The sequence below is a fragment of the Schistocerca cancellata genome, chromosome 3 (genome assembly GCF_023864275.1).
Source record: "Schistocerca cancellata isolate TAMUIC-IGC-003103 chromosome 3, iqSchCanc2.1, whole genome shotgun sequence".
Classification (NCBI taxonomy): domain Eukaryota; kingdom Metazoa; phylum Arthropoda; class Insecta; order Orthoptera; family Acrididae; genus Schistocerca; species Schistocerca cancellata.
The window spans coordinates 546,545,525-546,571,340 of NC_064628.1; the positions used below are offsets into that span (position 1 = coordinate 546,545,525).

Genomic DNA, 25,816 nt, shown 5'->3' on the forward strand with positions numbered 1-25,816 from the left:
TTACACTAGCATTTCACCGACCGTAGAAAAAGTAGTCTAACTGATGAAAATCTTAATAATAATAACAGTAAATACACTAAAACATAGAAAATCACGATTCCATTCATATCTGCGTATGCGTTAAATTCGTGTGCGTATAAGCTCCAATGAAGTACGACGTAGCGGGAGGTTTCACGGTGACGTCACAACTCACAGCCCGCCTGTGCGTGACCCGTGAAGGTGTAATACGCCAGGAGTTTAGTCCTTATAACAAGGCTGTTTATGAAGAGGAAGAAATGTATTCGCAGCTGAGAATACAATTAGACTTCAGTTGCGTAATTTATTGGTGTCATATGGAAATTTGTGCCAGACCGGGACTCGAACCAGCATTTCCCGATCTACGCGAATGGTCGCCTTAACATCTTCGGGTATCAGAGCACGCCTCCCAGATCTACCCAAACCGTTACCACGCATCCAGGTCCTGTAGTTACACAGTTCTGATTCTCTCATAAGGAGAGACTTTTACTATCACAGTCTATCTGGGCATGTAATATATGTATTTTGCAGCGTCTATGTTTGATGGTGTACTATGCAATGTCATTCAGACATGCATGGTCGGACAGCCGAAGTAGTTGATGTGAGCGCCTCACATAAAGTGGAAAGCCCGTGTTTGAGTTCTAGTCTGCCACTAATTTTCTTTGTTGTTGTTGTGGTCTTCAGTCCTGAGACTGGTTTGATGCAGCTCTCCATGCTACTCTATCCTGTGCAAGCTTCTTCATCTCCCAGTACCTACTGCAACCTACATCCTTCTGAATCTGCTTAGTGTATTGATCTCTTGGTCTCCCTCTACAATTTTTACCCTCCACGCTGCCCTCCAATGCTAAATTTGTGATCCCTCGATGCCTCAGAACATGTCCTACCAACCGATCTCTTCTTCTAGTCAAGTTGTGCCACAAACTTCTCTTCTCCCCAATCCTATTCAATACCTCCTCATTAGTTACGTGATCTACCCACCTTATCTTCAGCATTCTTCTGTAGCACCACATTTCGAAAGCTTCTATTCTCTTCTTGTCCAAACTAGTTATCGTCCATGTCTCACTTCCATACATGGCTACACTCCATACAAATACTTTCAGAAACGACTTCCTGACACCTAAATCTATATTCGATGTTAACAAATTTCACTTCTTGAGAAAAGCTTTCCTTGCCATTGCCAGTCTACATTTTATATCCTCTCTACTTCGACCATCATCGGTTATTTTACTCCCTAAATAGCAAAACTCCTTTACTACTTCAAGTGTCTCATTTCCTAATCTAATTCCCTCAGCATCACCCGACTTAATTTGACTACATTCCATTATCCTCGTTTTGCTTTTGTTGATGTTCATCTTATATCCTCTTTTCAAGACACTGCCCATTCCGTTCAACTGCTCTTCCAAGTCCTTTGCTGTCTCTGACAGAATTAAAATGTCATCGGCGAACCTCGAAGTTTTTACTTCTTCTCCATGAATTTTAATACCTACTCCGAATTTTTCTTTTGTTTCCTTTACTGCTTGCTCAATATACAGATTGAATAACATCGGGGAGAGGCTACAACCCTGTCTCACTCCTTTCCCAACCACTGCTTCCCTTTCATGCCCCTCGACTCTTATAACTGCCATCTGGTTTCTGTACAAATTGTAAATAGCCTTTCGCTCCCTGTATTTTACCCCTGCCACCTTCAGAATTTGAAAGAGAGTATTCCAGTCAACATTGTCAAAAGCTTTCTCTAAGTCTACATGTGCTAGAAACGTAGGTTTGTCTCTTCTTAATCTTTCTTCCAAGATAAGTCGTAAGGTCAGTATTGCCTCACGTGTTCCAACATTTCTACGGAATACAAACTGATCTTCCCCGAGGTCGGCTTCTACCAGTTTTTCCATTCGTCTGTAAAGAATTCGCGTTAGTATTTTGCAGCTGTGACTTATTAAACTGATAGTTCGGTAACTTTCACATCTGTCCACACCTGCTTTCTTTGGGATTGGAATTATTATATTCTTCTTAAAGTCTGAGGGTATTTCGCCTGTCTCATACATCGTGCTCACCAGATGGTAGAGTTTTGTCATGACTGGCTCTCCTGAGGCCATCAGTAGTTCTAATGGAATGTTGTCTACTCCCGGGGCCTTGTTTTGACTCAGGTCTTTCAGTGCTCTGTCAAACTCTTCACGCAGTATCTTATCTCCCATTTCATCTTCATCTACATCCTCTTCCATTTCCATAATATTGTCCTCAAGTACATCGCCCTTGTATAAACCCTCTATATACTCCTTCCACCTTTCTGCTTTCCCTTCTTTGCTTAGAACTGGGTTGCCATCTGAGCTCTTGATTTTCATACAAGTGGTTCTCTTATCTCCAAAGGTCTCTTTAATTTTCCTGTAGGCAGTATCTATCTTACCCCTAGTGAGACAAGCCTCTACATCCTTACATTTGTCCTCTAGCCATCCCTGCTTAGCCATTTTGCACTTCCTGTCGATTTCATTTTTGAGACGTTTGTATTCCTTTTTGCCTCCTTCATTTACTGCATTTTTATATTTTCTCCTTTCATCAATTAAATTCAATATTTCTTCTGTTACCCAAGGATTTCTACTAGCCCGCGTCTTTTTACCTACTTGATCGTCTGCTGCCTTCACCACTTCATCCCTCAGAGCTACCCATTCTTCTTCTACTGTATTTCTTTCCCCCATTCCTGTCAATTGTTCCCTAATGCTCTCCCTGAAACTCTCTACAACCTCTGGTTCTTTCAGTTTATCCAGGTCCCATCTCCTTAAATTCCCACCTTTTTGCAGTTTCTTCAGTTTCAATCTGCAGTTCATAACCAATAGATTGTGGTCAGAATCTACATCTGCCCCAGGAAATGTCTTACTATTTAAAACCTGGTTCCTAAATCTCTGTCTTACCATTATATAATCTATCTGAAACCTGTCAGTATCTCCAGGCTTCTTCCATGTATACAGCCTCCTTTCATGATTCTTGAACCAAGTGTTAGCTATGATTAATTTATGCTCTGTGCAAAATTCTACAAGGCGGCTTCCTCTTTCATTCCTTCCTCCCAATCCATATTCACCTACTATGGCACCTATAAATTATGCAGCTGAAGTGTAATTGTATTCCCAACTGCGAATACATTTCTTTTGTTTGGTACAGCTGAAGGTCGTAACCGTGTGTGTTCCTTCAGATATGCGTGCATATCTCAAGGAAAGGCGTAGTACACTGTGAAATGCACTGCAAAATAGTGCTCCTGAAGAGCTGTAGGTTTGCAAAGTAAGCTCTGTTCCCTGGTTATATCTTTTGTCTTATAGCCTCCCCAATGCGGTTATCATTTATTATTAAGGCTCCCAGGTAGCTAAAAGAGGCCACTCCTTTGAAAAATTCCTCATTTATATTTAGATCTGTAAGGGTTCTTCTGGCCTCAGAGTGCACTTTTTACTTTATTTTATTTTCATTTACTATGAGAATGATTTTTAATGCTTTTGTTTCCGTTGCCAGGTAAATTACTTCAAGTGTGTTCGTATTTTTTCCTACTATTGCAATGTCAACAACATATGTACATATCTGGCAATTTTTCCTAAACATGGCGCCTCTTTATTTTATTTACTACCCTGAGCAGGGCTGTATTAAATAAGACAGTGGAGACGCCAGCACCTTGCTTCACACCTTCATTAAAGACAAGGCCTTCACTTGTCCTACTGAATATCTTTACTTTTACTCTTGCCTCATTGTCGTCCTGATCAGATTTATTAGATTAACACATCTACCAACTTTTCTCCACTCTGTGTAAAATTTGCTTGTTTATGCTGTGAAAGGCTTGTATGAAGTCGAAAAATAGGAAATTCGGATGTAAATTATGTCCATACAACTTTTCCATCGTTTGTTGGTTGACAAAAATTTGATCAGTTGTTCCTCTGTCTAATAGTAAACTAGATTTTCCCTAAGTACACCTTCTACGCACTTTTATATCCTTTCATTTAGTATACTTATAAAGAACTTTTTAGTCGTGCTTAGTAGTGTTATACCTCTGTAGTTTTCATGTGCTGTTGTATCTCCTTTCTTATAGATGGGTATTATTAATCTAGTTTTCTCGTTTTCCGGAATGGTTTCAGTTTTCCATGTGCCTGATGGTATTGCGGTCTACGTAATGGAACCAACAAATAGAAAAACCGGTTAGGTTGTGTACATTAAACCCTCGGGTCACGCTCGTTTTGGTCGTTCTGCATGCGGGGATTTCTGAAAGATGATGTGCACCTTTGGGCGTATAAAATGAAGCTGACACAAGAACTGACACCATACGTGCCAGGAACTCAAAGGCCTAGGCTTTCTTTAATAGAACATAACATATATCGTATCTTGGAGGTGGAGAGGAACACTTGTCCATGTATCTGCAACACGCGTCCTATCCTGCTAGTCGTTGCGTCACAGTATGTATGGAATGCACCCGGTCTGGCCTGTTCCGCCCATTCACGAGACGCCTTTGGCAGTGGCACCTGAAAGCTTCTGCACTCTCTCCTTTGCTGTAAGCATTTTCCACGAACACGCGTCTTAAATGTTGAAACTGAGACTGTGGATGGTTGTCATCAGAAATAATCTTTGCCCTGGCTGGTAAGGAGTTCAGGACCGCTTACTTGCGTATAGGGTGATGAAAACTGTTGGAATTAAGGGTATCCGTCGGTGAGCGTACACTTCATTCATAATGAACGACGAAGTCGGCCTCCTGCCTTCCGCTCAACTAAAACATCCGAGAACAGAAGCTTGCCATCCTTCCCCAACTCGAAGGTAACTTTAATGTTGGGTTGAACACCGTTGACGCGGTCGACGAACTGGTGCAGTGCATTTTCACTCTGAGGCCATATCCCGAAGGTATCATCAATGTACCAAGGGAAGCAAGAGTTAAGAGGTTGCTCCTCAAAGTGCTCCATCACAAAATTCGTTGCGGTAAAGGAACGATGAAGCAGTTTGACGACCCTCGGTGGAAACTGTTGCGTCAGAGCTCAAAATCCTCCGAGGACGCTGCTGCAACATTTTTGGTCTGAACTGGATCGCGTGGATGCTGAGGAAGTTTGGTATGAACAAAATGGCGCAACCTGTCACATATCAATTGCAACAATGGACTCGTTATGAGAGTACTTCCTTGTTCTGGTGAGTTATCACAAGGGAGACTTGGCCACCCAGGTCTTGTCATTTGACACCTTTTAATTTCTTTCTGTGGGGTACATGCGGCGTTCAATAAGTAATCCAACACATTTTTATTTCTTAGGCAGTTTTGGTTAAAAATGCAGAATATGTTGTGGGACATCGTGCAATATTCCCGCTTCAGCCTCTGTTGTTTCATGAACTTCTGATAGGTGGCGGCGTTATAAGTAGCCTTCAAAATAGTCTATAACGAAGGTATGTTCCAAGCAGATCGCAGTCTTGAAGTTTCTTTTGGCGGAAAATCAGAGCATCACAGATATTCATAGGCGCTTGCAGAACGCCTGTGGAGACTTGGCAGTGAATAAAAGCGCGGTGAGTCGTTGGGCAAGAGGTCTGTCATTATTGCAACAAGGTCGCGTAAACCTCTCCGATTTCCCATGTGCCAGCCGGCTGCACATAGCTGTGACTCCTGTGACGTTGGAACGTGCGGACACTCTCATTCCAGATGATCGACGGATCACAATTAAACAGCTGACTGCTCAACTGGACGTTACTGTTGGCAGTGCTCGCAAAACTTCATCCATCCTACAGCCCGCAAGTCGCACCTTCCGACTTTCATCCCTTTGGCCCAATGAAAGATGCCCTCTGAGAGAAGCAGTACGTGAATGATGGGGAGGTTACTGACGCACCAAAACGTCGGCTCCAACTTCGATCAGTAGAGTGGCACCACACGGGCATACAGAGTGGCGTAAGGCCGTCGCATTGAACGGAGATTATGTTGAAAAGTAGGGTTCTGTAGTCAAAAGAGTGGGGAAAATGTGGTGTATTGGAATCCTGGATAGAGCCAACCTGCTTTCATAAGAAAAATTAGTTGCATCACTTACTGAACGCCCCTCGTACTTGGTATCTCGTGTGTACTTCAGTAAACCACTATCACTTCCAGAGCTCAAGAGCGAGATTTAGAGGGTAATTTTAGAGCTAGAAGTGCAAGTACATCGGAAAGTTATGGAAAGCTTCATCGAAAGAACGAGAGTTTGCCAGCAGAGTCGTGGAGGACATTTGAGTAATACAGAGTGGTGCATATAAAACCGGCCCGAACCGGAATGTGAAATCGCGTGAGTAGCATTACTAGCTTGTCAGTTTCTTTTCTATCTTCCAACAGCAGTAGCGTGTGAGCAGTTCATACGGAAAATGGTCGTTATAAACGGTATACATCATTGTCGTCGTAACTGCCGTCTGCTTCACGTCTGCTGTGCAGCGAGCTACCTTAATTTAAGTATTAACTGTATTTTTCTTACTTGTCACTTCTTCTTCCGTGTGTACTTGCTTTTAGGAAGCTTTAATTGCCGGGTGCTATTAATAGTGTTCCATAGATTTCGTGTTTGTTTTGAATACAGTCAGAGAGAGTCCCTTTAGTCAGCCATAGTGCCAGTAGAGTCGGTGTCGTCGTAACTGCCGTCTGCTTCACGTCTGCTGTGCAGCGAGCTACCTTAATTTAAGTATTAACTGTATTTTTCTTACTTGTCACTTCTTCTTCCGTGTGTATTTGCTTTTAGAAAGCTTTAATTGTCGAGTGCTAGTAATGGTGTTCCACAGATTTCGTGTTTGTTTTGAATACAGTCAGAGAGAGTCCCTTTAGTCAACCATAGTGCAAGTAGTGCTAGTGTTTGTTTTCAATACAGTCCAGAGACAGGTAGTGCTATTTTCATTGTTTTCTACAAGAAGTGGCTAGCAACCACAGTTTAGTGAATAAAAAGCCGCCTTTAGTGAATTAGCAGTCTAGTTAAAGGTTGATTAATTCTCTTCAGTAAATTGATTCCTTAGGATGGATAGGATGTGTGACTGCTGTGTACGGACGCAGGAGGAGCTGGCCACTGTTCGCCAACAGCTGAGCGTGTTGATGGCCGCGGTCAGCCGTCTTCAGGCTGCTGCCTCGGAGTGTAGCGGCAGTGGGGAGTCTGGTGCGTCGCAAGGTACACCCCAGGTGTTACATGCTTCACCCACTGTCCCTGCTGTCGAGACATCTTCGCGGGTACTGGGCGCGGTTGGGCCACCCTCTCCCCAAGGGGAGTGGCGGGTTCAGCGGCGTTCGCGGCGCACGAGGCGGTGGGTCAATGTGGAGGCTGGCCGTGTGGCATCGCCCGCTCTGCCTGTGGGTGGACAAGTGGCTGCTCCTTCAGCAAGGTCCGAGCAGGCACACGGGGGGAGGGGTTTATTAGTTATTGGGAGCTCCAACGTTAGCCGGGTGATGGAGCCCCTTAGGGAAATAGCGGGAAGGTCGGGGAAGAAGGCCAGTGTTCACTCTGTTTGCTTGCCGGGGGGTGTCATCCGAGATGTGGAGGAGGCCCTACCGGCGGCAATAGAGAGCACTGGGTGCACCCGACTGCAAATTGTTGCTCATGTCGGCACCAATGACTTCTGCCGTCTGGGTTCAGAGGTCATCCTCAGTTCGTACAGGCGGTTGGCGGAATTGGTGAAGGCGGAAAGCCTCGCTCGCGGGGTGAAATCAGAGTTAACTATTTGTAGCATCGTTCCCAGAACCGATCGCGGTCCTCTGGTTTGGAACCGAGTGGAAGGCTTAAACCAGAGGCTCAGACGATTCTGCGGAGATCTGGGGTGCAAATTTCTCGACCTCCGCTATCGGGTGGAGAAATGTAGGGTCCCCCTGAATAGGTCAGGCGTGCACTACACGCCGGAAGCGGCTACAAGGGTAGCGGAGTACGTGTGGAGTGCACATGGGGGTTTTTTAGGTTAGAGAATCCCCTCCCTAGGCCCGACAAGACGCCTCCTGAGACGCGGCAAGGTAGGAGTAGGCAAAATGCAACAGGGAATAACAATATTAATGTGCTAATAGTAAACTGCAGGAGCGTCTACAGAAAGGTCCCAGAACTGCTCTCATTAATAAACGGTCACAACGTCCATATAGTACTAGGGACAGAAAGTTGGCTGAAACCAGACATAAACAGTAATGAAATCATAAACTCAAAATGGAATGTATACCGCAGAGACAGGCTGGACAATGAAGGGGGAGGCGTGTTTATAGCGATAAGAAGTGCAATAGTATCGAAGGAAATTGACGGAGATCCGAAATGTGAAATGATTTGGGTGAAGGTCACGGTTAAAGCAGGCTCAGACATGGTAATTGGATGTCTCTATAGGCCCCCTGGCTCAGCAGCTGTTGTGGCTGAGCACCTGAAGGATAATTTGGAAAATATTTCGAGTAGATTTCCCCACCATGTTATAGTTCTGGGTGGAGATTTTAATTTGCCGGATATAGACTGGGAGACTCAGACGTTCATAACGGGTGGCAGGGACAAAGAATCCAGTGAAATTTTTTTAAGTGCTTTATCTGAAAACTACCTTGAGCAGTTAAACAGAGAACCGACTCGTGGCGATAACATATTAGACCTTCTGGTGACAAACAGACCCGAACTATTTGAAAAAGTTAACGCAGAACAGGGAATCAGCGATCATTAAGCGGTTACGGCATCGATGATTTCAGCCGTAAATAGGAATATTAAAAAGGCTAGGAAGATTTTTCTGTTTAGAAAAAGTGACAAAAAGCAGATTTCAGAGTACCTGTTGGCTCAACACAAAAGTTTTGTCTCAAGTACAGATAGCGTTGAGGATCAGTGGACAAAGTTCAAAACCATCGTACAATATGCGTTAGATGAGTATGTGCCAAGCAAGATCGTAAGAGATGGAAAAGAGCCACCGTGGTTCAACAACCGAGTTAGAAAACTGCTGCGGAAGCAAAGGGAACTTCACAGCAAACATAAACATAGCCAAAGCCTTGCAGACAAACAAAAATTACGCGAAGCGAAATGTAGTGTGAAGAGAGCTATGCGAGAGGCGTTCAATGAATTCGAAAGTAAAGTTCTATGTACTGACTTGGCAGAAAATCCTAAGAAATTTTGGTCTTATGTCAAAGCGGTAGGTGGATCAAAACAAAATGTCCAGGCACTCTGTGACCAAAATGGTACTGAAACAGAGGATGACAGACTAAAGGCCGAAATACTAAATGTCTTTTTCCAAAGTTGTTTCACAGAGGAAGATTGCACTGTAGTTCCTTCTCTAGATTGTCGTACAGATGACAAAATGGTAGATATCGAAATAGACGACAGAGGGATAGAGATAGAGAAACAATTAAAATCGCTCAAAAGAGGAAAGGCCTCTGGACCTGATGGGATACCAGTTGAATTTTACACAGAGTACGCGAAGGAACTAAACAACTCTCTACGTTCATGTTTAATGCTCGCTTTAGCTACTGCTTTCAGAGCAGAGCACTCAGAACCCTACAGAACCCTCATTGGCGGTCGGAATATGCGTGACATAGGCGCGCAGAACAAGCCTAAATTCGACCGCCATCGTTCTTGACTCCATCTATAGTACTGGCTATTCTCAATTCGAACCATCATACCAGGTCACCTCCGGTACATGTTCTGTAGCAAGCCAAACCATCAATGAAAGTAGAGATGTTTTGTACCTAAGTACCTGAGGATGTCTGTTATACTGCAGCGCCAGATTTGCTGAATGCACTCTAAGTGGCCAAAATAGTTCATTCTAAATTCCTCAAATGAATTTTAGCAATCACGAAGTTCGTTTTTCATATTACGTTAATCTAAAAAGCACATGTCTGAAAGAAGAAGTTTTTCTTACTTACTAAGGTTTCTTCGCACTACGCTGCATACCACCGGAATCCGCTGAACCATATTTTTCCCCAACTTTAATCAAAAGTTTGTTCTAAATTTAGAAATCCTATATTCTGCTAAATTGCCTCAAAGTCATTAGCACACATTCCCACATACTTATCAGCCTCTAAGACTTTGGCCTCCTTCAGAATATATATGGAGTGAGAACATGTCGTAACATACACAAGGTTCCCGAATGACTATTTAGTAACTTTTTACACAGTTTGAACTGCGATTCACCTACCGATTTATCTAAAGCTGCCTCATAAACATAGGACAACGTTTCCTCAGCTGGATGTGGTCACGTTTCGTGCCTGCTGCATATTCTACAGTTCTTAGCTGCCTCTGGATCACGGGGTCCCGCATTCGATTCCCGGCCAAATCAGGGATTTTCTTTGCCCGGGGAATGGGTGTTTGTGTCGACCTCATCATTTCATCATCATTCGGGAAAGTGGCGACTCTGGACAGTGAAAATATTAGGAATTTGTATGGGCACTGATAACCACGCAGTTGAACGCCCCACAAACCAAATATCATCATCATCATCATCATCATCATCATCTCCAGTTCTTAATATCTCCTCAATCTCCTTTAAGTTTGGTTTGTTCATTCTGCAGCTCCCACCGTTATGATAAATGAAGTGCAGTGAAACTTCCGACGCAAACATATACTTGGCTGGTCACGAAGGACTGATACCACTAGCTGTTGTCAGGTGCAGCAGGCTGAATGGGTCCCGTGAAGCTTGCCAGGCTTGTGGATACCCAAGCTGACCTGCTTTATCCATTGTGCTTCATTACACAGGTACTATTGTGTCTCCAGTGAGACAGAATAGGTACAGGGAGGCTGGAAGGAGAGTTTGTACACCTCTGCTACAGACACAGTTCTGCTTGGTACGGATAACTGGTGCGTTGCAGTATGTGAGTGAGGTGCGCGCCAACTGGGAACGTATTCCAAAACTAAAGCACGCGGGACAGTACGATTCTTGTGCGCAAACCGCTCAAACTGCACAAAGAGTCACCATGAGATTATGGCAGTGTATGGGCCAAACGCAATGTCTCCTCTAGCCCTAGTGAAGGGTGTTAACAATCTGACCAAGGCCGTGCGACGTGGGGGGTGTTGCTCAGGAAAGAAGGCCACTGACATCAACAACAGACGAGAATGTCCAGGCAATCGAGGAACTGCTTGGCAGCATTTGCGGACTTCCCAACGATGACCACTTCACACAGAGGTTCTTGGATGACTCCGTGACCAAAGAGTGAATAACGTCCAGGAGTTGAACGACTGGTACAACGTTCCAACTGTTGTTTACAGAGACTTGGTGTCTGTGTTGGAAAATAGTGTCATGTGTCTGTGAACTTCTTAGTCTAACGCATCATTTAAAAAATGTACTTGGCCTTACATAATAGTGTCTAACTTATTTGATGAAGCCCCCTCGTACGAACGCCTCCAAAGCGCTGATGCATTTCATCCTGTGTATTTATCTAGAATTAAGAAGATTAGTACACTGTGGATTGGTAGGCACACCTGAAAACATTTTCTTCGAATACGATCAATGTACTGTCAACGGCAGTGCCGCAGTGGAATACCGGTTCCCGTCAGATCACCGAAGTTAAGCACTGTCGGGCTTGGCTAGCACTTGGATGGATCTCCATCCGGGTCTACTGAGTGCTCTTGGCAAGCGAAGTGTAGTCAGCAGTTGTGAGGCCAATTGAGGAGCTACTGGGCTGAGAAGTAGCGACACCGGTCACTAAAACTGAATGGCTGGGAGAGCGATATGCTGACTACCGAAAGGTGGCTACACTGAGCCACAGCGCCAAAGATCGCGCCAGAGAGTTTTGTTCCGCCGCCTCCACTGGCAGTGCTTATTGAGACGTAGCGGCAAGCAGTGCTTGCCGAGAAGTTGTGGTGGACACTGCTTGTCGTGAAGTCAGAGTGAGATGTGGTAGTGGAGAGTGTTGTTCCATGTTTTATGCAGTGGTTTGATGGGAGAGATAGCAGATGTTGTTCTAATGGAGATACTGTAATGGTCAGAGTGCATTTCGTCAATATATATGGAGGTATTTTCTTTTACTCTTTTATTCTTTCAGTGACCTGAATAATGTGTCATGACAGGTTCAGTCAACAAAGCATCTGGCGTGTGTTCTTGTATTAGAGTGTAATTCTGATTTTCTTGCGCAATTATAGTATTTCTAATTTTCTTTTATCACGTCAGTATAATTGGTATTTAAAAATTCTTGTCTTGTTGAAGAAGAACCGTGCCAGATGTGCGTTGAGTCATACTACCACATACAGAACAGCTACACTTGTGTTTGTTGTTTCGTAGGTTTTATAGTTGCTGGGGACTTAATTAATTAATTGTGCTAACAGAAATTTTCTTACATTCTTTGTTGTCATTCTAAGCAGTCAGATTGCGTACTAAAACTAGTCAGGGCCAGCCGTTTACGAGACTTGCTTAATCGGACAGACAGCTACAAAAAAAATATTTGCATTCCTTATATTTAAAATAAAGCCCCCATGCACTACATGGTCCTCCATACCCGCATCCGGTGACTTCTAGGGGCTGAGGATGAGACGGCGACCAGTTCGTACCAGTGGGCCTTCAAGGCTTGTTCTGACGCTGTTTATTTGATCATGTACTAAATTTAGGCAGACAGTGCGTATAAGATCTGATTGTGTATATGACATAGTCCCTAACAAAGAAAAGTGGTAGCCGTTTGATAATCTAGCGAATTAAATACACAAAGCTAAACTTAATGAATATCAATTTTAGACACTGCAGATCAGCAAGATCTAACGACCACTGCAGGCGGAGAATCATCACTATGAGTTATGGCAAGATCAAGATCAAGACGTGGTCTTTCCAATGATGCGAATCGTGGAGTGTCTACAGAAGATCAGTTACAAAGGGAGTACTGATAGAAGACAGTTTTTCCTAGTATAACTAAGCGGCGGAGCTGCGTGTCCGTTGCTGTGTTGTGGCGGGAGAAATGCCTGCCGGCAGGGGTGGCCGAGAGGTTCTAGGCGCTACAGTCTGGAACCGCGCGACCGCTACGGTCGCAGGTTCGAATCCTGCCTCGGGTATGGATGTGTGTGATGTCCTTAGGTTAGTTAGGTTTAAGTGGTTCTAAGTTCTAGGGGACTGATGTCCTTAGCAGTTAAGTCCCATAATGCTCAGAACCATTTGAACTTTTTTTTTTTTTTTTTTTTGAGTCCCATGGGTTGCGATGTTGGATGCTGGCATACTTCACTCTGTGGATGTAAAGCTAACGATGTGATACGAGGACAACTCCCCTGGTCACACTGTGGTCATCTCGCGCTCAAAGAAAGAAAACAGTTACGAGTTAGAAAGACTTCCAGTGCTTTCTATAGTGTAAAATTCGACAGAGTAAATCATTAGAACTCTGACTGCAGTACTTTAGTATATAGTTATTGTGTATAGTAATAATTAGTTTTTCTTGAATGGTTGAGTATAGACGGGTTACGGAGCACCAATCACCGCAAGAATACCAGGTCGTAATTTCTATGTACAATGGCAGATCTACTCAGTGTGGCATACTTTCGATTTCAGTTTTATGGGGCTATATGGTAAGTTCTTAGAATAGATTGTCCTTGCTGTAGCAAATTAATCAGCATCGTACGATGATTTATGAATGCACACTTAAATATTTATACAATTATAATTTTAGCGAGACTCCAGTTTCATTTGTTAGCAGCAATAAACGAATAAATAAGTACTTACCTTGTGCTCCCTGCTGTCCCTTTCTCGCTTTTCCGCCCACTGTACCATGAGGTCACCTCGCTGGGTGTCCATCGCCGTCTTCCGCTCTCTCGCTTCGTTCCACCTGGCTTCCTCAGCGGCTCGTATGAGATTTCTCAACGTTTCGCAGTCTTCCTTGTGCTGCTTTTCCGCTTGTTTCTGATCCGATTCGCGTTTTTTCCTCGCCATCTCCCGTATCTCCACGTAGTACGCGTCATTCTCGCGTGGTGACGTGGGCCGCTGATAAAGCACATCCGACATAGGCGGCGCCTGAAACAAGGTTTGGCATAAGAGACTTCAGTTTCGTCGGGGTAATACAGAAACAGAAAAGACTTAAGTTTTTTCGGCTAACACAGAAAACGGAAGCTATCAACAGGACTCAATGTCAAACGGGAAGCACACACACATACAGTATACCAAACCCCTACGCGTTGCTCTGTTGTAGCCATTCACGCCGAAGCTGGATTGGATCAGTCATTTTTCTTCTTTTTTTTTCAATTTGTTGGCTTTCAGGCCGTACCCAGTCAGCCATCTCCATAGCAGTGTCAATTATGAGGATACGAAATTATGGACAACACAGCACCCAGTCCCCAAGTGGAGAAAATCTCCGACCCGGTCGGGAATCGAACCCGAGCTTCTTTGCTTAGCAATCCGATGCGCTGACGGCGCAGCTACCGATGCGAACGAGCACATTGTTTGCAATTCCACATTAAAATGCCCTGCATCGCTGATATGTTGTGCACTCTTGGTTAAGAGTGCAGGACGGAATTCTTTTGATATGGGAAATGATGGGTAGTATGTTTACGTTTGCTTTCATAAGGACTGATTATTTTTGGGGTTTCTTCTTTCCTTTTTTGCGCGCAACGAACGAGCTTCGAGGCTGAATGAAGTTCGTCCGCTGTCGACTGTAAACTGACCGCTATTGCGTCTGCAGCCAGGCCAAATGTGTTAGGAAGACGAACTTCACGACTGCATGCAGACGCTGTCCTTATTTTTTTAAGAGTAATTATTGTTAATTGCTTTTCTGGCTCATCGATAAAAGTTTGGAAGAAAACGGAGCATGCACGGGTTCGTTAACTCCGATGAGCGGAATGTTGCATCGGTGAAATAAAACTGGTCCGGACGAGTGGATACGAATGGATTATCATTTGTGGCAGCATTAACGGAGGAGGAAGAGACACTTACGTCCAACAGGATGGAGCAACTGCTCATACAGCTGGCCGAACCTTGGGGCACATTTACATATTCTTCACGTCTGGCAAGAGTTGTTAGGAGAGGTCGGTCTCGTGGCGGCCGTAGCTGGCCACCCACGTCACCTGATCTGTCAGTGCGCGATTACTTGGAGTGGGGGTGGGGAGCCTCTGTTCACCGGGCCCACCCTGTACTACACACATCAAAAAAAGTCTTGCATCACCTCGGTTCCGTGAGTTCCGGAAACTGTACAGAAAATTAGAGTAGATTTCAACATAAACATCATTTCCGCCCTTTTTACTGCTCATGAAAACCACACATTGCGTTTTGTACCACCATACAGTGAGATCTTCAGAGGTGGTGGTCCAGATACACACCGGTGCCTCTAAAACACAGCAGCACGTCCTCTTGCATTGATGCATGCCTGTATTTATCGTGGTATACTATCCATAAGTTTCTCAAGGCACTGTTGGTCCAGTTTGTCCCACTTCTCAACGGCGATTCGGCGTAGATCCCTCACAGTGGTTGGTGGGTAGCGTCGTTCATAAACAGCCCTTTTCAATCTACCCCAGGCATGTGCGATAGGATTCATGTCTGGAGAACATGCTGGCCACTCTAGTCGAGCGATGTCGTTATCCTGAAAAAAGTCATTCACAAGATGTGCACGATGGGGGCGCGAATTGTCGTCCATGAAGACGAATGCCTCACCAAAATGCTGCTGATATGGTTGCACTATCGGTCGGAGGATGACATTCACATATCGTACAGCCGTTACGGCGCCTTCCATGGACACCAGCGGCGTACGTCGGCCCCGCATAATGCCATCCCAAAACATCAGGGAACTCCGCCTTGCTGCAATCGCTGGACAGTGTGTCTAAGGAGTTCAGCCTGACCGGGCTGTCTCTAAATACGTCTCCAACGATTGTCTGGTTGAAGGCATGTGCGACACTCATCGGTGAAGAGAATGTGATGCCAATCCTGAGCGGTCCATTCGGCATGTTGTTGGGCCCATCTGTACCGCGCTGCATGGGGTCGTGGTTGCAAAGATGGACCTCGCCATGGACGTCGGGAGTGAAGTTGCGCATCATGCAGCCTATTGCGCACAGTTTGAGTCGTAACACGACGTTCTGTGGCTGTACGAAAAGCATTATTCAACATGGTGGCGTTGCTGTCAGGGTTCCTACGAGCCATAATCCGTAGGTAGCAATCATCCACTGCAGTCGTAGCCCTTGGGCTGCCTGAGCGAGGCATGTCATCGACAGATCCTGTCTCTCTCTTTCTACTTCATGTCCGAACAACATCGCTTTGGTTCACTCCGAGACGCCTGGACACTTCCCTTGTTGAGAGCCCTTCCTGGCACAAAGTAACAATGCGGACGCGAGTGAACCGCGGTATTGACCGTCTAGGCATGGTTGAACTACAGACAACACGAGCCGTGTACCTCCTTCCTGGTGGAACGACCGGAAATGATGGGCTGACGGACCCCCTCCATCTAATACGCGCTGCTCATGCATGGCTGTTTACATCTTTGGACGGGTTTAGTGAGATCTCTGAACAGTCGAAAGGCTCAAATGGCTCTGAGCACTATGGGACTTAACTTCTAAGGTCATCAGTCCCCTAGAACTTAGAACTACTTAAACCTAATTAACCTAAGGACATCACACACATCCATGCCCGAGGCAGGATTCGAACCTACGAGCGTAGCGGTCGTGCGGTTCCAGACTGAAGCGCCTAGAACCGTTCGTCTACATCAGCCGGCGGAAACAGTGAGTTGCACCGCCGCGATACTGCTATAGAAGGGGCGCAGAGGAAATTAAGCGACCGTTGACGTGTGTGCAGTGGCGTTTGTTTTGAAGAAAAGTATTTTCACAAACCAGGAGAAACTAGATATACTGCTTCTTTACGGAGAACACAGAAGGAACAAGTAGAGAAAGGACAAAGATATCCCGACAAAAGGTATCCAACAAGAACGACAGTTCAGCAAATCTGGAAAACAAAGTTATCGGAAGGGCATTAGAATACTACGTGGAAGGTACGGAGCAAGTCTGCAACTAGCAGAGCGAGGGAAACAGATCGGCTGTTGCTTACTATCCACATGTTAGCTCCAAAGAAACTGCGAGTGCTTGTGGAATATCAGTCCAGCGTTGTACGCATTTTGCACACAAACAGTTTCAATCTGTGTCGTGTGTCGTTTTACCAGGAGATTCACCAGTGGGAATGCAGAAAGCTCGGGGAATTCTGTTGCTTGGTTCTGATTCGATGTAGGATAAAGGGTTCTTTCGTTAAAGAATTCTCTTTACCGACGAAGCTACCTTTACAAATCATGAGAAAGTGAATGTAAGAAATATGCGTGACTGGGCTGCTGAGAATCCGCACTGGCTGCGATCTGATGAACATCAAAGGCAGTGAGCTGCGAACTTTTGGTGCAGGATTATTGGAGACTAAGTGATTGGTATTTACTTCACTGAATGAACCTCAACGCGCACAGATGCGCACAATTTATTACCTATGAGCTACTGGCTCTCCCAGAGAAAATACCACGTCAAATACGGAGATGTAGGTACGTGGCACCAGCACAACGTTTGCTCGGCTTACAATTCGTTAGTGGCTGGGAGAGCGCTCACCGAGCTCTTACTTGGACGCTGGATAGGATGTAAAGGTGTTATCTGTTGGCTTGCACGTTCGCTTTTTCTCTGCCATAAATTCAAAGATGGAGCCAACGCACAAGTTCTGATCACCCTAGCGGAGTTAAAACATCGCATTTTTTCTTCAGTCTCTCCAGAAGTCCTCGCACCAGCAACTGCTAACATGTATGCAGTAAACGGATGTCATTTCGAACACTTCATGTGACGAACTGTATCTTAAGGAATTGTTTACCACCACATATTTTGCGATTTCTTCTTTGTGCTGATGTAACAATCTTTATACCTCAGCTCCCTGTTACCGAGCGAGGTGGCGCAGTGGTCAGTACAATGGACTGGCATTCGGCAGGAGGGCGGTTCAGACCCGCGTCCGGCCACACAGATTTAGGTTTTCTGTGAATTCTCTAAACCGCTCCAGGCAAATGCCGGGATGGTTCCTTTAAAAGGGCACAGTCGATTGCCTTCCCCATCCTTCACACAATCCGAGATTGTGCTCCGCCTCTAAAGACCGCAATGTCGAAGAGACGTTAAACCCAATCTTCCTTCTTCAATTCCCTGTTTTACTAATGTTTTAAGTTTTGACGCGCATCTTTCTGTCAGGTTTCTGGCACAAACAAGAAAGAAGCTATTACTGTAGTTAAGTGGTGAATCATTTTATACGCCACGTCCTTTGCCTTCGAGTTGGTGTGTTGGTCCAACTACATGAGCCAAGTGTGATTAGTGTAAGGTTTAAATTAAACTTTTCCCCAGCATTCCGCTTTTGCAAGTGGTCATTCTTAGCTGCGTCGAGCTGGAGCGCCCCATCAGCCTGATGCGACATAACAACAAGGACATTCGCGTGCATGTTCAGAATGGATGAACAACACGAACATCCGCTTAAGACATATTCGAAACAGATAAATTGTAAGTTCTAAAAACTGTAATATCTGATTCTGAAAAAAAATGTCGTTGCATTTGGCTCTTTAAGAACTACGGCTCTAGCAGCAGAAATTACCATAGGGCATTTGAAAAAGCGAAGTTAATACAGGTCTCTCTGCAATTAGTGTAACTATGAAAAGGCACTACACGTTGTTTAGGGAGAACTTTCTTACAATTAATTCGGATGATAACAGAATTATGATATCTGAAAGGGTCTAGGAGCTCAACTGAATCAACCTGTATATCAATTTCCAAATTTCTAAGTTTCAGAGAATAGAGTAGCAGCAGTACGAAGAATCTTGAAATTGTCGAGGTATTATATAAACCAGCGGAAAAATGCTCCTATATGAGTACAAAAAGGCGAATATGTTCTCCTTCGTTAAAAGACTCTGATTAAAAAAATGGGGTGAGCTGCCTCGCTGTATCTTCCTCAGTACTTTAAAAATTTTCACAAAAATATCGACATGCGAACATGTAACTCACCTCTTACTTCCAAAAGCTGCCGTAACTGTAACTGACTCACACCCACTAGTCCATTATCGAAAGTCTCTCATGCCCATCCACTTCCAACTACCTATTCTCACTCATTGATTCGGCCCAACTCATTGTCATTATGTCTTTGTGGCTCCCCAATCTCACTGTCTCCTGTCTCACAGCCACAGTTGCCTTCTTTCTGTCCTCCTACTACTGTGTCCTCTTACTTAATTGTCTCTCTGTTTCTCTGCTATCTCATTCATCCCTTCCCACTGCTGCTCACTGTCATTACCTCTCTCTTCCTCGTTGTCACTGACACAGACTGCCTGTCATTGTCACTGGGTCTCACTCACTTTCACTTTGCCCTTCTCTTTCTTCCTCTCCCACTGTCACTGTCTCTTTCACTCTTTTCCTAGCACTGTTCTCTCTCTGTCTGCTATGTCCCACCGCCTATGTGTCCCTCTCTTTCGCTTACCCTGCTCTTTGTATACCACAACCACCATGTACTACCTTCCAGTATTTACTACTTCTCGGTCTCTTTCCTGCTGCCACTGTCTCCTTCTCTCTCAGCATATAAAAGCGCGAGTGTGTTCGCATGCCAACATTGTTGCGAAAATTTTCAAATGTGCTGAAGAAGGTGAAATGAGGCAACTGGTGCCTCACTTTTCAGTCAGAGTCTTTTAATAAAGAGGAGCATATTAGTCTTTAGTGGTCAGTAGTATGAAAAGAACTTTACGCGTCGGTAAAATTTTGATAGTTTATTTATGTGAAATTGAAATAAAGCAAAACTAATTTTACATTTCATATCGGATTATTACATGCTAAAAAATTTTCCATGTGCTACAGTACTACAACGTGGAGTTTCCAGAAGCTTTCTGATGATAACAGTGACACTTTACATCATATTTCTCCATGCTACGTCACCTTATAAACTACATTTTCGACTCGATCGCATTTACGTGCAAAAGTAGGGTAACTTTGAACTTCTTTACCTCGGTAACGCATGAAGATATCTATAAAACTTTCAAGGTCGTTCGGAACCGGAATCTTACGATTATATCGTAAACATTACAGTCATTTGTCGAGCATAGCTGTCTTGGAATCTGCGACTGTGGTATGGTCCGTTGCTGATGGCAAAGAAATGATGGAGAATTCCTTTTTGGGGGGTTTCCTCAGGAACCGCCCATGAATTTATGCAAATGCTTTTATTCATTTATTCATGGATACACCCGTCAGTTTAATCAAATTATCGGTTTATCACGTCTACACCTGTCATCAGTGAATTTCTTTAATTTTTACGTGGATATTTTACTTGTTACCCTTAACTCTGAACCTCTGTTCAAGGGAAAGGGATAAAGACGTGTAGAAAATTTTCAAGGATGTTCGAGATTGGATTCTTAGGAATGTACCGTAAAAAATTCAGCCGTTTGCTTGCATAGCCATCGTGGAATCAACTGTACCCACAAAATTTACGCAGCAGCACCTTTCATTCATTATGTCATTCATCACGGGCGTACCCGTCAATTTAAATCCGGGGTATCAATTTATCTAATAATTTTTTTCGTTCTTGTATCACTTGTACAAGTAGTGTAACTATGAACCTCTGTATTTTGGAAATGAATAAAGATATCAAGAAAATGCTCAAGGTAGTTCGAGATCGGGATCTCAGGTATACATCGTAAAAAATTCAGTCATTTACTGTGCGTAGACATCTCGGAAACCTCGGACGGGTTTTGGCTCGCTGGTGACGGCGAAAACATAGTAAAGAAATAATTTTTTGGGAGTTTTCCGAACCTAACCTACGTTAGCTCCATTTTGTTTGCACTGATATATGATATAACATTCACCAAACACAGCCTCATAGTGACCCTTATTTCCTTGGGCAAACTACTGAAATTTAGCGCAGCACCTTTCTCAAACTGAAACTATGAGATGCGTGAGAATGAATCTTTTTTACTTAATAGTATATTTAAAATCGTTCGAGAAATGTTTCAGTGCAGTCGCCGCGCACGCGCCTTTGTTCCCCCAATGTGGCCTAGGAGGGCAAAGAAAGGTCGTTCGTAACAGGCGATGTGCGGAGCTCGTCCGTAGGTGTCAACTCCCGAGGCGGCACCCCTTTCTGAACAGAGGGGTGGACTCGTCCACCGCTGAGAATGAGAATTTCTGCGTACGGGACAGTAATCTTGTATGAACTGTAACGGCTCTTATAATTGTTTATATAGTCTATTACCACTTGTTCTAAAAAATATAAACTACACTCCTGGAAATGGAAAAAAGAACACATTGACACCGGTGTGTCAGACCCACCATACTTGCTCCGGACACTGCGAGAGGGCTGTACAAGCAATGATCACACGCACGGCACAGCGGACACACCAGGACCCGCGGTGTTGGCCGTCGAATGGCGCTAGCTGCGCAGCATTTGTGCACCGCCGCCGTCAGTGTCAGCCAGTTTACCGTGGCATACGGAGCTCCATCGCAGTCTTTAACACTGGTAGCATGCCGCGACAGCGTGGACGTGAACCGTATGTGCAGTTGACGGACTTTGAGCGAGGGCGTATAGTGGGCATGCGGGAGGCCGGGTGGACGTACCGCCGAATCGCTCAACACGTGGGGCGTGAGGTCTCCACAGTACATCGATGTTGTCGCCAGTGGTCGGCGGAAGGTGCACGTGCCCGTCGACCTGGGACCGGACCGCAGCGACGCACGGATGCACGCCAAGACCGTAGGATCCTACGCAGTGCCGTAGGGGACCGCACCGCCACTTCCCAGCAAATTAGGGACACTGTTGCTCCTGGGGTATCGGCGAGGACCATTCGCAACCGTCTCCATGAAGCTGGGCTACGGTCCCGCACACCGTTAGGCCGTCTTCCGCTCACGCCCCAACATCGTGCAGCCAGCCTCCAGTGGTGTCGCGACAGGCGTGAATCGAGGGACGAATGGAGACATGTCGTCTTCAGCGATGAGAGTCGCTTCTGCCTTGGTGCCAATGATGGTCGTATGCGTGTTTGGCGCCGTGCAGGTGAGCGCCACAATCAGGACTGCATACGACCGAGGCACACAGGGCCAACACCCGGCATCATGGTGTGGGGAGCGATCTCCTACACTGGCCGTACACCACTGGTGATCGTCGAGGGGACACTGAATAGTGCACGGTACATCCAAACCGTCATCGAACCCATCGTTCTACCATTCCTAGACCGGCAAGGGAACTTGCTGTTCCAACAGGACAATGCACGTCCGTATGTATCCCGTGCCACCCAACGTGCTCTAGAAGGTGTAAGTCAGCTACCCTGGCCAGCAAGATCTCCGGATCTGTCCCCCATTGAGCATGTTTGGGACTGGATGAAGCATCATCTCACGCGGTCTGCACGTCCAGCACGAACGCTGGTCCAACTGAGGCGCCAGGTGGAAATGGCATGGCAAGCCGTTCCACAGGACTACATCCAGCATCTCTACGATCGTCTCCATGGGGGAATAGCAGCCTGTATTGCTTGCGAAAGGTGGATATACACTGTACTAGTGCCGACATTGTGCATGCTCTGTTGCCTGTGTCTATGTGCCTGTGGTTCTGTCAGTGTGATCATGTGATGTATCTGACCCCAGGAATGTGTCAATAAAGTTTCCCCTTCCTGGGACAATGAATTCACGGTGTTCTTATTTCAATTTCCAGGAGTGTATTTGGAAACTGAATATATTTAGTTAACTAATCTACACACCACGGCAGGTTACCTATGTTCTTTTAGGGGACATTGTTGTACCTGGAGGATAGCGATCCTAGGAACACATGTTGTTTCGTGGTCGGTATCTCAATCTGTGACCGATTTTAGAATCGCATGGAGAGACGTGCAATAGAGACTGCCATAAACAGTTTACGTCAATTTATTCTATTTTTGTTGTTTTGAGACATAAGGTTGTGTTTGATGCAGAGTCCGTAAATATTGCAAGTTCAACATATTTAGGTACTGAATAATATATTACAATTATTTTGAGGATTTGTTAATTCTTCAGTTACAGAGTTTTATGGTGACTAAAATTCCACATAACGTGTTCACGGTTGAGTCACACATCGTCTGTCATGCACTATCTTGTGCCTTGAAACAAAAGGTCTTGTACCATGAAACATGTGATATCTACAAATGAACTGAATTTTTTAAAATGTTTTAACAATTCTCTCTGTCTTCAAAATGGAAATCTGTGTTAGTTGCCAATAGATGCTATTTCAGAAAGTTTTTAATTTGTAGCTGGTTTGTGATAATATTTATTCTTCATTTGATTTAATTTACTGATTATCGGAGTGTAGCAGAATAATAATGCAACACATTGACTATTAAATACAGTACTTGCAACATTTTCTCAATTGCAACACTTTTAAATTTGAACTGAATATTTGTTCCTCGGTATATGACGATGGACGTTGGAACAGTTTTTCACATTTGCAAATATCATACTTTTCCCGAGTAATCTCCGTAATTTCAGAAAAAGACTGCAGGGAACATAAAGTTAATTCCAGAATGAAATTTTCACTCCGCGGCGGAGAGTGCGCTGATATGAAACTATCTGGCAGATAAAAAGTGTGCTGCCTCGACAGTCGATCTCGGGGCCTTTGCCTTTCACCGACAAGTTCTCTATCAACCTTTTTTTCTGCGGGCAAGGGCTCTACAAACTTTTTTTTTTTTTTTAAATAGCACAGTCAGCGACAGGGTGGTAGAGGCGAGACGGGTAGGGGTCGGATACCGAGGCCTAGCCACCCCGCCCTCCTACCACTTAAGCGTACCATAACATTTTTTAAATTAAATTTAATTTTTTTATAAGAAGCAAAAACAAGGGAGTCTTACGCCAAATATTATGCCGATAATGTGAACTAAAAAGTTCCATCTCGCCCACTGGGATCGCCTTATCGAAGCGGGCGGCTAGTAAGAAGCGGTCGTCATTGCAGTGTACTTCGCCAGTCATCAACCGTCGGAGCGTCCGGGGCCGCTGCACACGGAGACTGTTTCTGTTACCGTAGGGAAATCGTGGTAACATCACGTCTACAAGTCAATTTCTTCTCACACGCGGCACACCCCAGCTGGGCGGTGGGTCCATGAATGACGATCCCAAATAGTTAGCAGAAAGGTTCCGGTATTCCGTTCTGTTCGTTAAGACCAGGATCTCGTCGATCACGTATTGCCGCAAATCGAGGACTTCCTTTTCGCCGTCGCGGTACATGTAATGTATCGCTATTGCTTGTATCCAAGTGACCGCATTCATCCGGGTCATCTGCAAATAGACAGCGTCGGGATGAAAGAGTTCCAGGGGCAGAATCGAAACACAGGGGCGGCGTAGCAGGAAAGCCAGTATCTGGCGGGTCAGTTTCCAGCACTCGCGTGCGGGGCCACAGTTCAGTCTGTGTTCGCCAGTTTCTACCGTCGCGCAACGGGGGCACACCTGGTCGTCAGTTAGGTGAATGGCATGTAGCCTTCGTCGGGTCGGAAATTTCTCGTTAGTGACCACACTAAACCGCACTAAAGTTGACAGAAAGGGAGCGTGGATGGCTCGCCAAACCCGCGTCCAGTCGATCGTGGGGTGGCGTCATACGATGTCGTTAGCCGGATTCCAGTGCTGGAGAACACTATAATAAGTCTTTACTGTCGGGTTCCGTGTCTCCGATATAATCCCCACAATATAGCTGTGCTCCACGAAAAACGTCCTAATATGTGACAGCGAGGGCATAAAAGTCCAACAGGTACCTGAAGGCACAGCGTGTGTGGGGGCACCTCTGCTATCAGGATGCCAGGAAGACGGTCTGTTGGTGAAAGCCAGCGTCAACGCTCTGTTCTTGACGTGAGTGAGTCCAACACCTCCTTTGTAGATGGTAAAGTAAGAGTAACAAAACAGATCTTAAAAACGGCACCGGCTTTCACCACGTGTCCAAACACTGCCTGTATCCTGGAAGCTATCGTGTGTGTCATCGGTAGTACGCCGGCGTAATGGTTAAGGTGAGAAGCCATGTAGACATTGACGTATTGAGCGCGTTTCAAAATGTCCAAAGATCTGAATTTGTTGAGACGAGCCTCTATGCAGAGTCGTCGTAAGACTTTGCGATACGTGAAGGCCGCCGTACGTTGTATTTGTCGGTGGAGCGATATCCCTAAACATTTGAGCATTGAGACCTTTGTCAGAGGTAGATCCAGTTCTGCAGGCATGCCTCGTCCCACCTCCACGTAGCGTGATTTCCGGAGGTTGATCACACTGCCTGCCACCGCCCCATACTGTTGGAGCCAGGAAAGCGCCGTTTGTATTTCGTCACCTCTCCGTGCGAAGAACATCACATCGAAAGGTCACGGAGTGGAGGCTAAGTCGTTCCAAGTGTCTCCGCAGTCCGTGAAGAGCTGGTTCGAGGGCAATGGCCAATAACATGGCAGAAAGAGGACAACCCTGTCTGACGGACCTGTTGACACGGACGGGGGCGGACCGATAGCCATTTACCATAATCCTCCTCACCGCCCCATGGATCAAACGAAGCACAACAGATGTCGTCATGCGCGGGATACCAATGTGTTCCATAACTGCACGCAGGGAACCATGTTCGACGCGATCGAAAGCATGGTCAAAATCCAGCGCAACAAGAGCGCCGTGGAGGCGGAATGTTTGCTTGAGCGTCACTACGTCTCTGTAGGTGCTTAAAGTCGTAAACGTGTTAGTGTAACTTCCGAGGCAGGTTTGATCAGTGTGAATGGCCGCCACTACGGTAGATTTGAGCCTCTCACGGAGGATGCGTGTCAACAGCTTGTAATCGGTGTTTAGCTTTGTCAATGGGCGAAAATCAAGTGGGCGACAGCCTCCTCCGGGTTTGGGGATCGGAATCAAGACACCCTCAGTGAAATCAGATGGTACCTGAAAATCGGGATACAGGAGTCTCTGTACATCCTGACCCACTTTGGGCCCATAAGATCAAAAAACCTTTTGCAAAATTCAAGAGGAAGTCCGTCAGGGTCTGGCGTTTTGTTGGGAGCACC

General features: G+C 45.3%; 1 protein-coding gene across 1 annotated transcript in view; it reads right to left on the bottom strand.

Annotated features, from left to right (window-relative positions):
• The window catches only part of LOC126176417 (uncharacterized), a 66,091-nt gene that overhangs the window by 16,012 nt on the left and 24,263 nt on the right, over positions 1-25,816 (bottom strand). Inside the window, exon 4 of the mRNA XM_049923574.1 lies at positions 13,573-13,860. Within this exon, the coding sequence (XP_049779531.1) occupies positions 13,573-13,860 (288 nt within the window). The remainder of the gene's footprint in view (positions 1-13,572; positions 13,861-25,816) is intronic.